A 21,724-nucleotide genomic window follows, 5' to 3' on the forward strand; every position below is an offset into this window, starting at 1 on the left:
TTGTATAATTTATGTATAAACTGTATCATTCTTGTATAAAAAGCGTATCATACGTCTAGACAACGTATCATATATATACAATATATAAAATGTATCATTCTAGTATAGAAACTGTATATATAATTCCAGCATATGTATATAAACTGTATCATTCTTGTGTAGAAAGTGTATATAAACTGTATCATTCTTGTATAGAAAGTGTATATATAATTCCAGCATATGTCTATAAACTGTATCATTCTTGTATAGAAAGTGTATCATACGTATAATAAATATATCATACATATACGTATAGACACCGTATCATTGTTGTATAGAATATGTATCACTATTGTATATGTATAGAAATGTATTATACGTAAAGAAACTGTATCATTATTGTTGTGTATAATAAATGTATAATTAACGTATAATTTATGTTTAATAAATGTATAATTAATGTATACTTACTGATTTTATTAGTTTGTAGTTGATATATTTTAGTTTGTTAAGTTTTCGATGATGGTTACTTTAGTATATAAAATGTATCATTGTTGTATAAAATATGTATCCTACTGTATATATATAGAAATGTATCACAAGAATTATTATAAATGTTTTGAGATATTTCTTGAATGCTCAATCAATGTATAAATATACACATATTATACATGTTTTGGAATATTTTTCGAAAGTTCAATCACTATATAAGTATACACATATTATACATGTTTTGAAATATTTGTTGAAGGCTCATTATGAATTTTAACCTTTAGTGGAGACTTTTTTAATTGCCACTAAAGAAAAAAAATTGACCTTTAGTGACGACTAGTCCTCTTTTTTTTGGCGGACTTTTAGTGGCGACTCTAGTAGCCACGAAAGTCTTTTTTTTTTTAAAGGCTTTTGGGCTACTGGGCCGGCCGCCGGCCAACTCACTGTATTAGGCCCAAATGTGGGATTACTTTGGCCTGCTGGCTATTGTATGTCTTTTTCCCTTATAAATACTATTTATTTATGGGAAATCTACATGGCATAACTAACTCTAGTACATATTTATATTTAGTAGCTATAGTTTAGATTAATTACATCTTATAGCTAAGAGTAATGTGTTAAATACAATTCATAGTTATATATATATTTAAAGTAGAATACTTTATTATTATTATGTATAATTTTTTTATCTTGATTGCTTCTTCTCTCAGCGACGGATAGCCGCCGGAGCTCAAACGAACGAGCTCCGGCCACCAACCAACAACAACACACCACTGCTCCCTCCGTTCTCTTCTCCTTCTACTCCCTCCGTCATCCGCGCGCCCACTGCCGTCAACCACCATCACGTCTTCTTCTAAGGCGTCTTCTTCTCAGATCTGAGTATTTGTCATCTTCTCCGGCGTCTTCTCCGTTTTGCTATTCATCGTTGACTCTATGTAGTTTCCATATCTGGAAGTGTATTTTCCAGATCTGACTGGAAATACACTGTTAAGCAAAATCTTATCTCTTTAATTATTTTAACTCCAAGTCGGATAATCAAAAGGACTAAGTCAACTTGTCTTTCCCCGGTCTAGCAAATGGAAACTAGTAGCACACCGTGCCAAAATTATTTTTGGAATCAATGTATCATTATACCAAACTCGTTCGGATGCAAATATCAGCGCGAAGAGTAAGATATCGATATACTAATATACCTGTAGTCGGGATCAGAAATGGAGTTCATTTTCCACCGGAAAATACACTATATTTTCTAGATCTGACTGGAAAATACACTGTATTTGTTGTATACATACAGTGTATACAGTATTTTTCGCTTGTATTTCGAAGAAGATCTTTTTGTATACAAATGAATACAGTGAATTTGAAGTGTATACCAATGAATACAGTGATTTTTATTTCTTGTATTCAGTATTTGAGTGTATTCGTTAATTTTTTTATTGCAAAATTCAGTGTTGGGGTGTATTTTGAAGTATTTTTTTTTGTATACAAGCGATTTTAAATATAATAAAGTGAATACAGTGTAAAAGTAGCTACAAATGAATACAGTTGAGTTGAATATATTTGACTTGAATACAACTTAATTGAATATATCTGACTTGAATACATTAAAATCTGAACTTGAATACAGCAAAATCTAACTTAGCCAAATTTTGAATACAATTTAAATTTTGAATACAATTACTGTAGCACACGAATACAATTTACTGTAGCTACGAAATGTAATTAGCTAAAGCATAACTATACCAAAAAAAAAAAATCCCAAAATATAGTCATTTTTGTAAGTTTCCCTTTATTTATTGTAAATGTTTATCTTTAAGAGAAAAGTTAGGGTTAATAACTTTAAAATCAAGTTAGTTTTCTATTATAAATAGAAAAATGTTCCCTTCATTTTATTAATATCCTTCAAGAAAAATAAATAATTCTCTTATTCTCTCTTTCTCTATAATATTCTTGTTCTAATTTTTATTATTTTATAACATTAACATCATTTATCAAGACTTTTCCAATCTTTCACCGGATACCATTTTTAGAAGTCTCATACTCCTTTTTAAGACTTTTTAGTTAGTATAGATGCCACTTTAAAAAGTCTTTAATGATATTCCCCATATGAAGTGGAGGGATTATATTAACTAACAATTCCCCGCTAAATAGTACTCCCTGCGAATAAAAAAGAGGTGTCCACTTAATCATTTGTACACCTTTTAAGAAAATAGTAATTCCTTGAACAAAATAGGTAATTTAACTAAACTGCCCCGAATTAAATAGGTATGTAGATTTGATCACATAACACTTAATAGGGGTAAATTTGAAAAAATAAAAAAAAATATTTCTTGATTTGATAAATGAACACTCTTTTTGACTCAAGTAAAAAAAGCTAAGTGGACATTTTTTTTATCGGGAGGGAGTAAATAGGAACGTGCAAATCAATTCTTAATTCTAGAGACTTCACTTTTCTCTCTCTATCTAATCGTTCTTTCCAGGCTCCCCAAATAAATTCGATTGAAATCAAATGTCTTACGTTGGAGATCATATAACAGTAATGTCCACACATTGAGGATTAGAAAGAAGTGAACGTAACCACTAAAATTACATAAAATTACATAAATAGCAACATCAAAAAACAGATTTGTGACTTTGTCTTTCTCTCTCTCCTTTTTAAAAAATATCTTACTCTCTATTCAAAAAGTTATCACAACAATGTTCGACAACGACATACATCCATTTTAAACGTAACAGTCAAGACTATGTCAAGACCTTAGGTTTTTTTTTTTTTTTTTTTTTTTTTTTTTGCGGTAGTGTTTTCAATTTGTTTAACTGTCTGAATATTATCTTTCTATGATGAATTATCCACTTCAAATTTCGCTCTATTGTTCAATAAAATTTTAGGTGGAAGATTAAGTGAAAACTAACGGATACAATTCTTACTTCTACCTCACTCCCCCGCACGCCACCCCCACCCACACACACCCCCCACCATAGCTGGCCACTTCGCTGCCCAACTTAATTATGAAAAAAATGATACTCCTATAACTTTATGATGAGTACAATTTTTTTACACTATCATTGTTACTTATCTTTCTTTCAAACATCTAACATACTCTAATTAACTTTACAATGTAAATAATTTTATGCTGTCGTGGTTCAAAAGTTTTAAGTCAAAGAAAAGAAAACAAGATTATGGAGGGGAAGAAGTAATTTCTAACCAACCCTTGCGCCAGAGAAATGGGAAGGTCAATTGACCCCATTCGGTCCCATGTGATGCACGAGTCTAGTTGCGAGCCCGACACTTTTGTAACTCGAAAAGAAAAAATTTGGAACCAAACTAACCCGTTAAAAAAAATAATAATAATCAAAGTAGGCTTCATGCACAGAATCTGTGCGTGAAACCCCACACAAAAACCCCTCCCATTTCCAGCACACTCTTCTCTTTCATTTCCTCTATTTTCACCCTTTCAACACACTTTTGCACTCCTAAAAACATGTCTCAAAGTTTTGAAACTTCATAGTTTGCTATACAACCCGATATTTGTGAATGCGGTTTAGACTGTAAACTAAAAACATCAAAGACCCAAGATAATCCAGGTCGCCGGTTTTGGCATTGTAAAGTGCCCGAAGTAAGTGTTTTTACATTTTTTTAGTGTTTTTTTTCACGTTATCCACATATTTTACTTTAAAAAACTGATTTTCTTGTAATGTTTATAGGATATGGGCAGTTGCAAACACTTTTGGTGGGAAGATAGCATTCACGTGGATAAAACGGTGGCGGCGAAGTTTGAAAATCCACTTTTTGATAGAGATACCGCGACTTCACGTTTCTCTAGAGATACCGCTAAGTTAAACTCGCAATTTAAGCCTGTGGAAGCTGAAGAAAAAATTGAACTTTTGGAGGTCTTGCTCACCAAAAACAAATTTTGCTGAAGGCTAAACTTAGAGACGCTCAACACGAGAAAATAGCTTTGAAAGAAAAACTTAAATTGTGGAAGATTATTTGTGCTATCTTGTTGTTGTTCATTATTTATATGTATTTTGTTTGTTAAGTTTAATATTTCTATGGATTATGTTTTTTACTAGTTGTACCTTTTCCCCTATAATGTAATCCGCACCCTTTATGTACTAATTTATTTTTGTTTCTTTGTTAAATTGTCAATTAATAATAGACTTTAACAATAAACTTTGAAGAATTAAAAACATGTCAAACTAATTCAAATTGATGACTTCATCATAAAATAAAAATATAAATTAGCAGCCTTAGTCCGAAACTTAAATGACCCATAATCTAAGACAGTGAGCCTAAATAGACTCTAATCGTCATCAGAATAGAAGTCCTCAATATCGTCCTCAGAACGATATTGGTGGTCTCTTAACACACATCTTTTTTCAGGAGATGTTAGTTCTCTACCGGTTGATGATGCTTGTTCTTCGGCCAACTTTAGCATGTAAAATCTACAACGTCTTGCCAGCATTCTGTTGTTTTCTTTTCTAATCCTTTGTACGACAAGCTTGCAAGTTTCTGGACCTACTCGAGGCATGGTTATTGAGTACCTTGTTGAGATTGGAGCGTTGAGATTTTCCAAGTCACGAACAAGACGTTCTGATTCGGCAATCCGATGTGACCATTCTCGGCGTAAACCGCAATAATATTCTCGCGGATCTGAATATCTCACACTGCAGAAATCATCATTACGCTCTATAAGAAGGTGGGGATTTAGCTCGTCTAGTTTGAAATCACTGGTATCACTCGAAAAACTGCTATGATTTGAACTCTCATCATCACTGCTATTTGGTTCTTTTGGAAGGAGTAAAGACCAAGCTGAGTTTCTACTACTCGACATTGAATACATTGTAGTCTAATAACAAAAAAAAGGGCTACTTATATAGTTACAAACCCCCAAGTACCCTTGGGGGGGGGGGCGTTCTTTATGACCCTACCTACTTACCTTATTATAAGAAAAATATTAATCTTCATCGGACATTTCACAGTCCGAATCCCACTTGGATCTAAATCTTGTGTTACCATGTATACCATATTCTACCCTATGGTTGCATCCGATTGTTCTTTTCGCGAAAATGATTAAGAGCAAAATTAAACTCTTGTGGAGTTCCATGAGGCAATGACATAACGCGTTTTTGGGGCAGTTAAGCCCTACTGAAGCTAACATTTGCTCCAGTGCTTCAGCCTCCCTAACCCGCCAATTCCACTCCTCTCTCATTGTTTTATTGCATTCCGACTGAATCTTTTGTTAGGGTTATTTGAGTAATGAAAATCATCATCATCTAATTCCCATGTCCTACCCATTGCTTCAAATATGTTTGCTGGGGTAAAATATGTAATAGAATCAAGATTACCAAATTGGGTGTAGAATGTCATGATAACTCGTTTTAAAGCGAATACTAGTTGTTTGTCAATCATGTTATATATAGTACAACATTTTTTGACTGTTTATTTGAATTTAATTCATATTACGAAACATTTCAATGTGCAATAGAACATGATTTGACAACACATCATGCATGCCAATTTCAGTTTTTTTATGTCACATAAAGGACCGATTTGACAATACAATGCTGCATTTTTTGATTGTTTATTTGAATTTAATTCATATTATGCAACATTTCAATGCGCAATAGAACATGATTTGACAACACATCATGCATGTCAATTTCAGTTTTTTTATGACACATAAAGGATCGATTTGACAATACAATGCTGCATTTTTTGACAGTTTATTTGAATTTAATTCATATTACGCAATATTTCAATGTGCAATAGGGGTCAATATGAATCTATTTAAAAAGAATGTTGGACGAGGTAAAAACTCATCCATTTCATAAGTTTAAGTCTCTTAAGTCATTAAAAAAAAAAAAAAACAAACTTCCTACAAAAAATGGCTCAAGATATTCCACCAATTAAGGTTTCAATACATTGGGATGGTATTATCATTGATGACAATAGTACAGTTCGTTACAATAAAAGACCAAACGTTCATGTTAAAAGTCCATTTGAAATATCTTATGAATCACTAGTCACTTACATATATGAAAAAATGAAGGTTAGTCCAGATGAGTATGAAATCTCTATAACAGGTAGATATCCACAATCAGTTTCCCATGGTATAGTGCTTTATGGTAGGCATTATATCAATGATGATGATTCTTTGAGGGATTATTTGAATGCGCCAGAAGAATTAAAACATTTAGTCGCCCTTAATGTTCTTGAGATGTAGGTTGACAAGATACCCAGAGAGGTCTCGCAAGAACAGCCCAGTCAAGTTAACACGTATGGAGATATTAGTTCTTACGGGAACATTTTGAGTGGTGAGGTGCCACTGGAAAATCTTACCCAACAATTTAATCAAACTTGGTAAATATGCATTTTTATATTATTATTTTGTGCAGTAGCACGTGTTTATTGTATGTATTGGTAAATAACCATTTTTAAATCTTTGTAAGGGTTATAGACCTGATACGAGTAATATTGGGCAACTATCTCAATTTAGTGCAGCAACTCATTATTATCAAAACTCTCAGTTCAGTGGAGCTGATTATTATAATAATTCTCAGTTCGGTGCAGCTGATTATTATCAAAACTCGTCAGTGGTACTAACTGTGGATGAAAGACAGTCCTCGCAGTTTGGTGGAGTTGATCATTCTCCACACCATGCTCATTCTCAATATGTGTAGGTTCATATATATATATATATATATATATATATATATATATATATATATATATATATATATATATATATATATATATATTTGAATTTGGAATTTAACATATGCTTTTATCGTGTAGGAGGAGGCCTTTCTTAGATGGCGCTGCTTGTCCAAGTTATGTGGATACATCAGAGAGTGATGGCGATGAACCAGCTAATAATGCAGAGGTAACCGATGAAGAAGATAGTGAATGGGGATGAAGAAGATACACATTTTAGTCCCCAAAACTAACTCACCACCACGTACCACCTTCGATGGCGGAAACCCAATTCCTGATAGCCCAATGTAGCGGCATTCTGACTATATTCCATATCTTGACAGTCTACAAGGTCGTGAGGATGAATTTGTCTTCACAAGAGATGATGATCAAAGTCGCCAAAAAAGGTGGATTGAACCAAAAAAATCCCATGACTGATGAACACGTCCTTGCAAAGGGAATGCAGTTCACATAAAAAAAGATGTTGCAATGGGCTGTCAGAATGTATTGTATAAAGGATATGCGGGAGTTTAAGGTTGATGACTCAAACAAATCGGTATGGAGGTTGGTTTGTAAGCGAAAGACTCAAGGCTGTCGGTGGTTGCTTCGAGGAATTGTTAAGCCTGATGGTCTGTGGAAATCATAAAATTCCACCTAAAGCACACTTGTGATATGGGACAAAGTTGAGCAGATCATTTTAATCTAGATATAAACATGATTGCTCATGTGTTACTTAAACACATTGAGGAAACTCCAAGGTAACTTATCTGACCTAGTACATTATATATCTTATAGCAATTAAAATATCATTGCTAAATGTTGTTTGTTTAAACTTATGCGGGATGCCCATCAAAACTTGTATTAGCATGGTCCACTCCAAATACGGTAAAATCATAAGCAAGAGAAAGGGATTTCTCGGGCATAGACATGCTTTTGAGATAATCTTTGGAACTTGGGAATCCTCTTTTCGGGCGTTGCCGGGGTATATGGCGGCTCTACAACATGCTAATCCTGGCACTGTTGTACAGTGGCGGCTTTTAGAGGGCAGAATTTTCGACTTCGTCTTTTGGGCATTCAAACCAAGTATCGATGGTTTTGCTCACTGCCAGAATGTGATATCGATAGATGGGACGCATGTATATGGCCGATATGACATTAAGCTCCTAATTGCAGTAGGTATGGATGCCAATGGGTCAATATTCCCTCTTGCTTTCGCAATTGCCGCCAATGAGAGCAACGAGACATGGGGGGTGTTCTTGACTCATCTAAAAACTCATGTTATTAAGGGTCGTCAGGGCATATGTATCCTATCGGATCGTCATAAAGGCATATTGCACAATATGCATACTCTGGAAGGGTGACAGCCTCCACATGCTTATCATCGATATTGTTTAAGGCACTTAAAGGCTAATTTGCAAATAAAGTTTGGAAATGGCACTGTAAACAAATTGATGGGGGGACTGCGATGCAGTATCAACAAAGAAAATAGGCTGCAAAAATGGAGCTGCTAAGGGAAGTAAGTGAAGAGGCATATATTTGGTTGATGAAATTAGAAGTTGAAAAATGGACGTTTTATGTTGATGGAGGAAGGAGATGAGGCATGCTCAGAACGAACAACACGGAGTCTTTCAATGGACTCCTTAAATCTACTCGAGGACTACCTGTCACCGCAATGGTAAGACTAACTTTCAAGCAAGTTGTGGAGCGATTTGCGGATAGGACAAGGCAGGCCAGAGCCATATTAGCTGAGGACGGAACGTGGATGCCAAAGCCCTACAAAAAGATGGAGCACCATAGAAGAAAGGCAGAGGGTCACCAAATGATCGAGTATGACGTCATTCAACGAGTGTATGAAGTTATAACAAGTTATTACGACTGTAAAGGAGGAAACAAACATATCGTTACTGAGCATACAAAATCATGAACTTGTGGTAAGTGGCAAACGTACCACATGCCATGTTCTCATGCAGTCAAGTGCTTTGAGAGAATGGCCAGAAATGTAACTGATTATGTGGCGGAGGAATATAAGGTCGTAAAATACCTTAGAGCATATTCCGGCCACTTCTATCCCCTTGGTGATCAAGCTTATTCGCCAACCGCGCCGTTTTCTATGGTTGCGAACAAGAAGCATATCCGTAAATTGGGAAAAAAATAAGCTAACCCGTTATCACAATCAAATGGATGTTAGCGCAAAGACTTACTCTTGCAAGTGCTCGACATGTAAACAATTTGGGCATGATAAACGTTCATGTGGGCAAAACTCCCGTGGTGGCAGCACATCTGGAAGTAGACGAGTGTCCAGAACTTGTTTTTTTTTTTTTTTAAGTCTATTATAATTTAATGATGTATTTCGTTGCTAATGGAATGAAATATTTTCAATTATTATGAACATCTCGCATTGGATGAATTATTTTTAAATATTATATTTATTTTTGCACATTCAAAAGGTGTGGATTACACAATACAATAAAAAAATAAAAAAGACATAAAAGAAAAGAAAAAAAAAACCTAATACAAAGCAGAGTAATTGTTTCTTTTCTATCTTTCTTGAACCAAAAAAGTACTTTAATAGCTTTGGGAGTAAAACAAAAGAGATTAATCAAAACCCTGTAAAATATGACACTTAAATCTAAATATAACAAGTTTTCAAACGTACTTCGAAGCACTTTACAACCCCTAAAACGACGATCCAAATGTATATGTATACTTGATGTAATGAGCTGATATTATTGTACACTAAAAAAAATATTAAGGTATATATAAAATATTTATATTCCTGTGTTTTGAAACGTAACTAATCTTCGGTCAAAGTACGAAAAAAAGTTGTACACTTTGGTTCTTTCACGCACAGAATCTGTGCGTGAAGCCTACTTTGTTTTTTTTTTTTTTTTTTAAAGCGTTAGTTTGGTTCTAATTTTTTTTTTTTTTTGGGTTAAAAAAGTTCCGGACCCGTCTAGTTGCATATCAAGTTGTTCACGAGAAACCGATAAATCGAATCAAATAGAAAAAAAAAAAACCCCCAATATTTTGTAGGTTTGATTTGATTTAATTTTTAATATTAAAAACCAACAAAATATGATTTGATTTTGATTTTGAAGTAAAAAATAACTGAAAAAACCGAATCAAACCGATTATATGAATAATATTTAAAATTATATATATATATAGCTTTGCACTCCAATCCTTACTTTATAGCTTCTTTGGGGGCACTCAGACGATGTTGTTAGATTTTATTTTGTTGCAAAGATGATACTTAAAGGCTCTTATTTGAATAGTATGGAACAATCAATATATGCTTCTTGTTTGGTTGTATCTTGCTGTAGAAATACATGCAATTTTTGTTGCTTGAACCAAGTAGTTGTTTGCTGGTGCCTCAGTTTGGTGAGTAATCTTTTCTGGGTTTCTGGTTCTTGTAGTCATGTGTTCTGTAATTAATTCATTTTGTGTATATAGTTAAGAAATTTAATTAATCTTATTAAAAATCGATAAAGAATTGAAAAAACCGACATAAACCGACTCAATGAAAAATTGACTTAATTAATTTAATTTGATTGTTGTATTTGAAAAACCGACTTAAATGATTTGACTATCTTTTAAGTACTATAACCGACCCAAACCGGATCTTCCATACCATTAATTAGTGTATATAATGGTTAAATAATTATTATAGTGAAGTTTGAAATTCCCCAGTTAAAATGTCATGATAGTAGTGTTATTTCGCTCCATTTAAATATTGGAAAAAGGAAAGGAAGTGACAAAGGAAAGAGAGTGACAGCTAGCTAGAAAAAGCAAAAAAAAAAAAAAAAAACATGTGCGAGTCCCCATAGACTCTAAGATTTGTTTTTGACATAATACCCTTTTAACGGATAACTAAATGTTTCAACTTTGAGAATGCACATCTAGACATCTCAATTTATTTACGCTATATTCGTGGACACTCACGCTGATGTGACAAATAAATTTTGGAGTTGTTTAGAAGAGTCTCTAGACAAATTAAGCAATAACGGGATTGAAAACTAAATAATGAGTCACTGTTTTTACAATTTATTAATAAGGAAAAACGGGAATGTAAATGATGAGGTAGAAATATCATTAGAACAAAAATTAGGAAAACACTTCTCAATATTTGGTGTTTATATCAAATTAGTGATAACAAAGTATGCTATGTTTTATATACACTTTATCACTTATATGATTAATAAATTAATAAAAAGACAGCTAATAGGGAAAGGAAAAGCATAGACAGGACCACTAAAGTACATAAAATAATGCTAGTAGTTGGGTTACTATTTAATGCTCTTTTTATTAGGAATGGGTTGTAGAAAATTGACTTTAACAACGTGATAGCATGCATCAATAATCAAATACCTACTTCAATTAACGTTAAGTAGCTACGCAAACAAAGATGCAGACAGGATTTGAAGCTTATGAATTTGAAATTCTAATTCTTTAAAGTTACTGGACTTTAAATTAACAATCTGTACATATTCAATAAATTTCTTGAGATAAATATAAAGTTTGAAACAAAACTTACTGGGTTCAATCGAACCAGTAAGCTATACATTAGCTCCGCCCCCGTACACAACGTATCACAAGAGAATAGAAAATTGTCCTAAAAATATTGATTGACTTTAACAAAGTAGTTTTAGGAGAAGCCTATTTGATTTGGCCAAACCCGTAAGTTACCCTCTAGTTCTACCCCTAACAACTGATAGCTCAGAGGAGAATTCAAGATATCGTGTCGGCGGGTTAGGAACGAGTGTAATCTTATTAAGTCTATAGATTGTAGTTTTTCTGCTCATATCTTATATCCATAGTTCAAGTAAAAAGCAATGAATTTAATTGAACCTACATATTCCGTTCTAAATACACCTTTGATATAGTAATAGTTGTAGACTTCTAATAGGTAGATATTTACCATAGAAGTTCAAATTTTGACTAACAAAGAAAACATAACCTTACCAAAGGATTATCTAAGTATCCAATACTCTAGAAGATGCATATCTAAAGCTTTCATAAATTCAATAGTTTTATCAATTTCTGGTTTCTCAAAATATAGTATATATGACCCATGTGTATGGGAATTATGATTTATGAGCATGGACCAAAGAATCAGAAGCATTTAATATCACCCCAGCATCATTTGTTATTTTGTCTCTGCATTTGGATCTACGTGTGTTAAAAATCAAAATCTTATCTTGGCCAAAAAGTAATTTGAGTTAGTACTAGTACAATCCAAAACTTATGTTGTAAACTTGTAATAACAGTTTGAACATCATCAAATTCATTGTTTTCTATAAAAAAAGTTCCAAGATTACATTTGGAGTCTGCCAAATGTCACAATTGAGAGACCATGCATCCTGGGCTCTCCAGGTGTTCTACACTTGTATGACAAGATAAACAAATCATGACACCTAAACATACCTAGTAATTGCCACTTCCTGAATCCAAATATTTAGGCATTTCACTATGCCCCTTCTTTCTATGTCAAAAAGAAATTGCAGACAAGAAGCAACATTTTATATTAGCAGCTACTTCTAAGTCACGTGCAACAAATTAGACATACATTCAACGCAAATCAAGATTAGGGAGTAAACAATCCCCTGTTTCTATTAGTTTAAGTCTATGTTACTAGATTCTCAAAAACTGCACTACTTCTAAAGAATCGACATTTTTTAAGAATTCGAGCAACACAAAATTTAACACGCCCAAGGACTTCACCTGATTCTGTTAAGCATAAAGGAGTTATAGTCATGCATAACCAAATGAACAAACTCAAAATGAATACTACATCTAGAGGCTTTTAGTGGCAATATATTTTCCTTTTAGCGGCAATAATTATTGCCACAAAAACATTTACCAGCAATTGGTTAATGCCATTAGATCCAAGGTCGCTAAAGCCTTTAGCTACATTTATTGTTAGGGCTAAAGTTTGGTATTGCCAGTAATAATTGATTCTAGAATATAATTAGCGGCAATTAAGTTATTGCCGCAAATGAATTGCCGCTAAAAGCATATTTTGTTGCGGTGAAAGGACCAAGAAAACATACAAAATATCCTCCGCAATTTAAGTTATATACACCGATAATAAACATCTCTCATTACATTACATTTCATTACATTACAAACACACATGATTAAAGCTAAAAGGAAAATGAAGGGCTGAGATTTATTAATTGTACTCTATCTCAAACACCGTAAAAAACTCACCAAATCATGATGTCAAGCAGCTTCTCCACCTTTCATCTCCACCTCCAAGCTGCTATCATCAATTTGCATGTTCCCTTTGAGAGGCTCATAATACTCACCCAGATACCCACCAAGGTGACTATACAAAGCACTCTTATCAATCCTTTCATTATGATAACTCTTGCACACATAGTAAAACAAGCTCTGCACCAAAAGCCCCACCAAAATCACAACCACAAGCACACCAATCAACACCCCTCCAATCACAACCCTAGCAAAAACACCATACCGACCACCACCATCCACCACAATTGATCCAAAAGCACTGCTAACCACACCAAATATCACCAAATATCCTAAAACAAGCACAGCAGCAACCCTAATCTTTCCCTTCAACAACTCATAGCTTTTCTTTATAGCTGCAAGACCTTGAATTGGTTCAAGAACTGTAATAACACTAGCAAGATGCCATAAAGCACTTAAATACACATGCACAACAAGGAAGAAAACAGAGAGGACAAAAACAGAGACAAGAAACAAAGCAACACTGCTCTTGCTCTCACTGTTCTTGCTCTCAAAGGCAATCAACATAAGAACAATGAAAAAAGACAAGACAGCATTGTAAACAAGCATGCAAAGGAAAACCCATATGAAAGTAATGAACAAACGCCTTAAGATACTAGGAATAGCAGTGATAATTGAGGAGAAAGATACTTGTTTTGAAGTGTAAAGAGAAGCAACGGTGAAAACAACAGCAGCCGTTGAGAGAAGAGAGAAAGCTAAGAGGAAAACTAAGTAACAGAATTGGTAGAAAAGGAGTTTAGTCCATTGAGAAGCATGAGAAGCACTTGGGTTTTCATGAAGTTGATTGAGAATTGGATGAGTGAAGAAAGAATGGGCTAAGATTGCAAAAGAAAGTGGCAAGATTAAGCTGAGGGTTATACGGTAAAAAGTTTGTGGTGATCTTTTTGGTATGGTGATTGATTCTTTAAGAAGTGAAGGTAATTTCAAGTTTTGAAGCTGTTCTGGTGGTAGATCCATGGTTTTTTTTCTGGTTGAAAATTGGATCTTTTTTTAGAAGAAAGATTGAAAACAGAGGGTTTTGAAGGTAGGTGGAAGAGAGGTTATCTCTGAGAGGACAGAGACAAGATATATTGTAGTTAGTAATTTTTTTTGTAGTATAAAGTTTGCCCACAGAGCTCAATGCTCATCTACCCTAAGCTAGAAAACAAGAATACTATTCAATTATTTTGTACAAGTATCAAAGACGACAATACTTTTCAGCTAACATAAGTCCTGGAACGACTTCACGTGGAACACCTTTTTTCTTCTTTTACTTTTTTTTTGGGTTGGAACCTTTTTTTTCTTTTCTATTGTCCCCCAGTTGATTTTTTAAAATATTTATATGGAATTGAAGAAAACTTAGTTTCAAATATTACGGTGTTAGGTTAACTTTTGACCAACTAAACTATTAGATGTAGTTGTTCAATTACTCTTATTTTTGTTAGTCATTTAGAGCAGAACTAAATTACTATGGTAATTTTTCTGTCCTAAAAACAATAGTCACTTTCGTCAGATCAAGTACTGTATTTGTTTTTGAACCAGCTTCAATATTTCAATTTATGAAATGCACTTTTATGAAAAGGTGTGTCTATTTGGTGATTAACACAATTAACATTTCTATCAGACAGTTAGTGACAATTTTAAGCGTCTATTTACGTATTTTGGCCTAAGAATAAATTAATAAATAGGGAGACTCGTCTATTTATAGATTGCAATATACTATTATAAAAACATTAAAGAATGAAAAGGGTCTTGTATATTTGAAATCATAATTAAGGAGATATGCATAACAAGTCAAAATCTCGATATAGGTATTTATATGCAATTCTCCCTGATACGATCCATTGATTGGCCTAAGTCGTTCATATCTACGAGATTTTTTTAAACAAAAAAGGAGCTTGCCAAAGTCTAAAGGATTTTTAGAAAAGAACTCCAAGGTGACGACAAGAAAAAATAGATAGTTGAATTGTTAGAGAATAAGGTACGATTCAATTCTCTAATAGAATTTATGGACTTGCCCATATATTAAAGTATCAAGAATAAATGTATATGGTGTTCGCTATCTTATAAAGTCGGCCCTAATTAAAGTGGTATACTTAGATTTAAAGTTAAATAGGCTCGATTGGATACCTCATAAAGTATGAGCATCTATGTGTAGATATCCCGTTATCATTTCTAGTTTAATTAATGATGGGCTAAACTAGAAACACAAAACTTGTGCCTTTATAAATTATAGAGTTATGGTCCCCAAACCAGATGTTTCGTCGTCAAAAAAGTATGAGCGGATTACATATAGACAGGGCCGGCTCAACGTCCTCGGGGGTCTAAAGCCAAATCTTGATGAAGGCCCTACTTTTTATTTTAAAAAGAAAACTTCGTATATATTTTTATTATGAAGTCTACTAATTTTCTAACCGGTACAATCAACATTAGTAACAAAGATCAGTTTTTCTTTTATACCTTTTTACTTTTAATACTACTCCCTTTGTCCAATTATGTGATACTTTGCGATTTTTGAGAGTCAATTTGACTAAACTTTGAAGCTAAATTGGATTCGATTAACTCAAAATTTTAAGATTAAAATTTATATATCTGAAAGCAAATGAAAAGTACTATAAGTTACAACTTTTCTCATATCAATTTGGTAAAAAAATACATCTTAAAATGTTTGTCAAAGTTCATGCAATTTGAATATCGGGAAGAGAAAAGTATCACATACATTAGGACCGAGGGAGTAATAATTCATAATCATATTATTAGTTAAAATGGTGCCCCCAAAATTTGGGGGGCCTAAAGCCATTGCTTTGGTTGCTTTACCATTCAGCCGGCACTGCATATAGATTTGGAAGACCAACAAGGGCAAGACGCAAGGATACGTTCTTGATGATTTGACATGGATCTTGAAAAAAGATGATGGTCTTCGTCTCTAAAGTTTTAAAGTTCTAACAATTAATTCACCTATACCATGAGTATTTAGCTCGAGCTATTCATCAATTTTGGCTCATTTGCCTGAGCTCTTAGCTAGCGGAAGCATTATTGAACTCTTTTAATTTATTACCAGCTTATTATATATTAGTGCATTTTCTTGAGATATTAGGCTAGCTAGCTCATTTAGTGACTGAGCTCTTCCCTCAATTGAGGGTCTGATGGAAGAAAAGGACATCGAGGTAGGTAGTTAATATTGTAGGAAATCAATCTGTGATTTGTATTGATGTATGAAAGTCATTATATACAAAGTAGGTATCTCCCTATCAGAATGATACTAGGCTAAATTATAGGACCTAATTACGATACACAAGGAAGAGAATATTTACAATATTTACATAGACTATTACATAGTCTATCACACCCCGCAGTCGAAGCGGGAGGTTGTCGTACGCTTAGACTGTCCCTGAAATCATCAAAGAGCACGCGCGGAAGACCTTTAGTGAAGATATCTGCGATCTGGTAACGGGACGGGACGTGAAGAACACGAACTTCTCCACGGGCAACTTTCTCACGTACGAAATGTATGTCCATCTCAATATGTTTAGTGCGTTGGTGCTGAACTGGATTACATGATAGGTATATGGCACTAACATTATCACAATAAACCAATGTAGCTGTCCGGATGGGACAATGGAGCTCCAAAAGAAGGTTGCGAAGCCAACAGGACTCAAAGACGACATTAGCGACGCCACGGTATTCGGCCTCGGCACTCGACTTAGACATAGTAGGTTGCCGTTTGGATGACCATGAGAGGAGATTATCGCCAAGGAAGACACAGTAACCTGATGTGGATCGGCGAGTGTCTGGACAACCGCCCCAATCTGCATCTGTATAAGAAACAAGAGAGGCAATGGAGGATTTGTACAGATGGAGACCAAACTCAATAGTACCTTGAATGTATCGGACTATGCGTTTAAGAGCATGCATATGTGCAACCTTTGGATCATGCATGTGAAGGAAAACTTGTTGAACCGCATAGGAGATGTCTGGTCTTGTGAATGTAAGGTACTGCAACGCGCCGGCCAACTTACGATATTGGATGGGATCATCGCAAGGAGGCCCGGCCGTGGCACTAAGTTTGGCTTTGGTGTCGACCAGTGTCTGACTTGGCTTACAGGCAGTCATGCCCGCACGATCTATAATATCTGCTGCATAATTTTTCTGAGAGAGAAACATGCCGTGTGAAGTCCGGGTAACAGCGATACCCAGAAAATAGCTTAGAGGGCCCAAATCATTCATAGCAAATTCGGCACTAAGCAGAGACATGATGGATTTTCTGAGAGCATCTGAGGAAGCTGTGAGAATAATATCATCAACATATAGCAAAATGTAAGCAATGTCAGAACCTCGACAATAAATAAAGAGAGAGTGATCAGATCGGCTATGTGAAAAACCAATAGTGGAGACATAGTCTGCAAAGCGTTGGAACCATGCACAGGGAGCTTGCTTAAGTCCGTACAATGATTTCTTCAAGAGACAGACATGATGTGGATGCTTTGGATCCTTAAACCCAATAGGCTGATGCATATAAACAGTCTCATTAAGATTACCGTGTAGGAAAGCATTCTTGACGTCCAACTGATGAATGGGTCAAGAGTGTGCAAGTGCAATGCTCAATACAGCGCGAATAGTAGCCGGTTTGACAACCGGACTGAAAGTCTCGTCGCAGTCAACTCCAACTTGTTGAGACCAGCCATCACAGACAAGACGGGTTTTGTGCCTCTCAAAAGAACCATCAGATTTCTTTTTATGACAAAAAATCCACATAGAACGAATAAGATTCACATCAGTGGGACGTGGAACCAACTCCCACGTCTTATTACTAATTAGAGAATTATATTCATTAACCATGGCAGCTTTCCAATTGTGGCCATTTAGAGCACTGACAGGATTTCGTGGGATAGGCGAGATGGAGGGAGTGCTAGAAGTATTTAAGTTGAACGGTTGTTTGGGCTTAAAAATCTCATGTTGGCTTCTAGTGACCATGCGGGTGGGCTTCTGCGCAGTCACGGGTGGGGCAGTGGGGGGTAGGGGCTGTGGGGCAGTGACCGTGGGGTTGGACTATTGGGCAGTGGGGGGAGGGCTGCTGGGCAGTCACGGGTGGAGCAGCGGGGGAGAGGGGCTGCTTGGCAGTGGGGGGGAGGGGCTGGACCGAGGGAACGACGGGTAGAGAAGGCTGTGACAGAAATTGCAGGGTATATGGAGAAATCCCATGGTCCAAAAAATCATAAGAAGTTGGGGTTGGTGAGTGCAATTTGGAGAAGGGAAATTGAGTTTCCTCAAAGATGACATGTCTTGAGATGATGATTTTGTTGGTGGATAAATCATAACATTTATATCCTCTATGATTCAACGGATAGCCCAAAAATACACACGGGGTGGATCTTGCTTGTAACTTATGAATAGTTATAGATGGGAAAAGTGGATAGCATAGACACCAAAAATTTTGGAGATGAGAATAGGAGGGGGTTCGTTGATAGAGAACTTGCGTTGATGATTTATACCCAAGGACTTTGGTTGGTGGGAAGTACATTAAGGTGGTATGTGGCCATTTGGAGAGCATGATGTCAAAAAGAGGGGGGCATGGAAGAGTGGACAAGAAGAGTGCGCACTATGTTGTTAATGGATTTAATTTTTCTTTCCGCTTTGCCGTTTTGAGAAGAGGTATGGGGGAAAGAAAATCGGAAATTTAAACCATTTGAGGCGCAAAAAGATTGAAAATGCCCATTGGCGAACTCCCGCCCATTATCACATTGAATGTTTTTAATGTCTCTTTCGAATTGAGTCCGTATTAATGACTTAAAAGATAGAAAAGTGGAATAGACTTGGGACTTGTTAGAGATTGGAAAAGTCCAAAGAAAATTACTATAATCATCAAGAAAGAAAACATAATGGCGGTGCCCATTAGAACTTAAAACAGGAGATGTCCATAAATCACTATGAATGATATCAAACGGCATAGTAGTAAATGACAATGAATCATAAAATGGCAATTTAACATGTTTCCCCAAAGGACAAGAGGTACAAAAAGAAGTTCGGGCCCTATTACATTCAATTAAGGCATTACTGCGAAGAGAACTAAGGATAGCATTTCCCGGATGGCCGAGTCGGGAATGCCACAAGCTAGGTGATGCGGCAATGAAGGTGGATGGTGGAGTGGTCCATTTTATGGCAATGATAGGATACAATTCCCCGGTGCTCTCACATCTCATTAGGCGGCTCCCCGTCGGTAAATCCTTCACATAAAACCCAAGAGGATCAAACTCAACAGAAACATTATTGTCCTTAGTGAATTTACGTACGGAAATAAGGTTTTTGATGAGTTTTGGAGCATGCAAGACATTTCGGAGACGTAATTGAGGATTAGGTGGGGGGTAGGGATGCATGACCATAGCCTCGAATTGGAATAGTGCTACCATTACCAACAATGATTCCAGAATTATTGCTCAAATTAAAATAAGACGTGAGAGTACCTGAGTTGGCAGTCATGTAGGAAGTCGCTCCGGTGTCCATGTACCAATTATCATCCGGTTGATGCATGGACAGAGTGTGAATGGCTGCCTCCACGTCTGTCGGAGTGTACCCAGAATAGGTCGGACCATGTATGGAATAGGCCTGTTGAGGTCGTGGACCCGCACCGAGAATGCCGCTGCCGGGCCGCGGTGTGGTGGGACGCTGCTGCCACTGTCTCGTCGAATACGGGCAGAGGGGCGTTGGCCACTACTGGGGCGGCCAGGCAGGCCAGTAGTAGCCCCCTTCCGGTGGCTGTCCCGTCGGCCACTGGCCGTTGCTGGTCTGTCCGCCGCCACCGCGGCCGGATTTCCCGCGGTTGTTGTTGTTGTTCCCCTTTCCCTTGTTCCTGTTAGAATTCCTGCCATGATTATTATCACGACGGTTAGTTGAATTATTGTTGCCGCCAGGTGGCGGGGAGGGAGTATTATTATCAACAAGTAGAGCCGCGGGATTGGAATCGCGGGCACGTTCCTTGGCTGCTGCGTCTTCGAGCTTGAGTCTGGCGCACACTTCAGAGAAAATGGGCAGCACATCCTTTTGCTGGATGGTGGTGACAAAGTGTGCATATGTCTCCAGTAAGCTTGCAAGGAGGCGTAAGACCATAAGTTGGTCGGACACCGGCGACCCCACGTTGGCAAGCTGATCCGCGAAAGACTTGAGCCTATTGTAATAGGCCATAACCGAGCCGAAGTCGGCCATTTTTGTGGTGGTGAATTCAATTTCAAGGTACGCTGCCCTTGAGGTCTTGTTATCTTGGAAAAGTTGAGCAACTCGATTCCAAGCCTTCTCTGCAACATCATCCGCCATGAGAATAGAGGTAAGAATATCAAGAGATACGGTGGCGTATATCCATTGAAGGACCATCGCATCTAGCCGTTTCCAGAGCGGAAGGTTAGCCGCCTTTGTTGCGTTGTACGCGGCGAGTTCAGTGGTGTCAGTTGGTGGTATGATGTCTTCAAGTACGGAGTGGACGCGGGCTAGAACTTTAAATAGTGTCGCCCATTCGTGATAATGGCCGGTTTCCATGTCTAGAGTGATTGGGATTAAAGATTTCACATTCGTGACGGTTAAAGCAGAATGGAAATTTTTGTTGTCAGCCATTGAAGAGAGAAGAGGGAGGAGGAAGGGGTGGCGGCTACGTTTAGGGTTAGGAGAGAAGAGGGAGGAGGAAGGGGTGGCGGCTACGTTTAGGGTTAGGAGAGAAGAGGGAGGTGGATGGCTAGGGTTTAGGAAGCTAGGGTTTTTAGGAGAAACCTAGTCTGATACCATGTAGGAAATCAATCCGTGATTTGTATTGATGTATGAAAGTCATTATATACAAAGTAGGTATCTCCCTATCAGAATGATACTAGGCTAAATTATAGGACCTAATTACGATACATAAGGAAGAGAATATTTACAATATTTACTCTACTATTACATAGTCTATCAAATATCTTTCATGAGAGTGATGCTCTTGTCGTTGTTGATTGCATAATGTGGAAGCTGATATCAATCTCCTAAAGGTCATGATATAATCCATGATATCGAGATGTGTACATGGTGGTGCACACAAAATTTTGCAAGCGATATCAACCTATTAACTCAATTCAATTTCTAAGGAATTTGGTTTGTAAGTTTATAGAGGTGCTAATACCTTACTTCTTGTCCCGAATGAATGTTTACTTTGTATTTTTTTTTTCAAGTGGTATCGATCTATATAGAGAGAGAGATTGTATTTTTTTCCCCGATAAAGTGGTGTCGAATGACACCCGTTGTAAAAGGGTGTCTAGTACTGGATCATGTGGTAGGTTCCATTTCTGGTAG

General features: G+C 36.3%; 1 protein-coding gene across 1 annotated transcript; it reads right to left on the reverse strand.

Annotated features, from left to right (window-relative positions):
* Positions 1-13,219: 13,219 nt before the first annotated feature.
* LOC132645156 (uncharacterized) lies at positions 13,220-14,560 on the reverse strand. Its single transcript, XM_060361953.1, has one exon. The coding sequence runs from the start codon at positions 14,393-14,395 to the stop codon at positions 13,388-13,390; it is 1,008 nt and encodes a 335-aa protein (XP_060217936.1). The 5' UTR covers positions 14,396-14,560; the 3' UTR covers positions 13,220-13,387.
* Positions 14,561-21,724: the final 7,164 nt, after the last annotated feature.

This window comes from Lycium barbarum, chromosome 6 (assembly GCF_019175385.1).
Source record: "Lycium barbarum isolate Lr01 chromosome 6, ASM1917538v2, whole genome shotgun sequence".
NCBI classification, from domain to species: Eukaryota; Viridiplantae; Streptophyta; class Magnoliopsida; order Solanales; family Solanaceae; genus Lycium; species Lycium barbarum.

Coding starts and splice junctions, on each gene's coding strand:
- LOC132645156 (XM_060361953.1), bottom strand. CDS start 14,395: ATGGATCTACCACCAGAACAGCTTCAAAACTTGAAATTACCTTCACTT.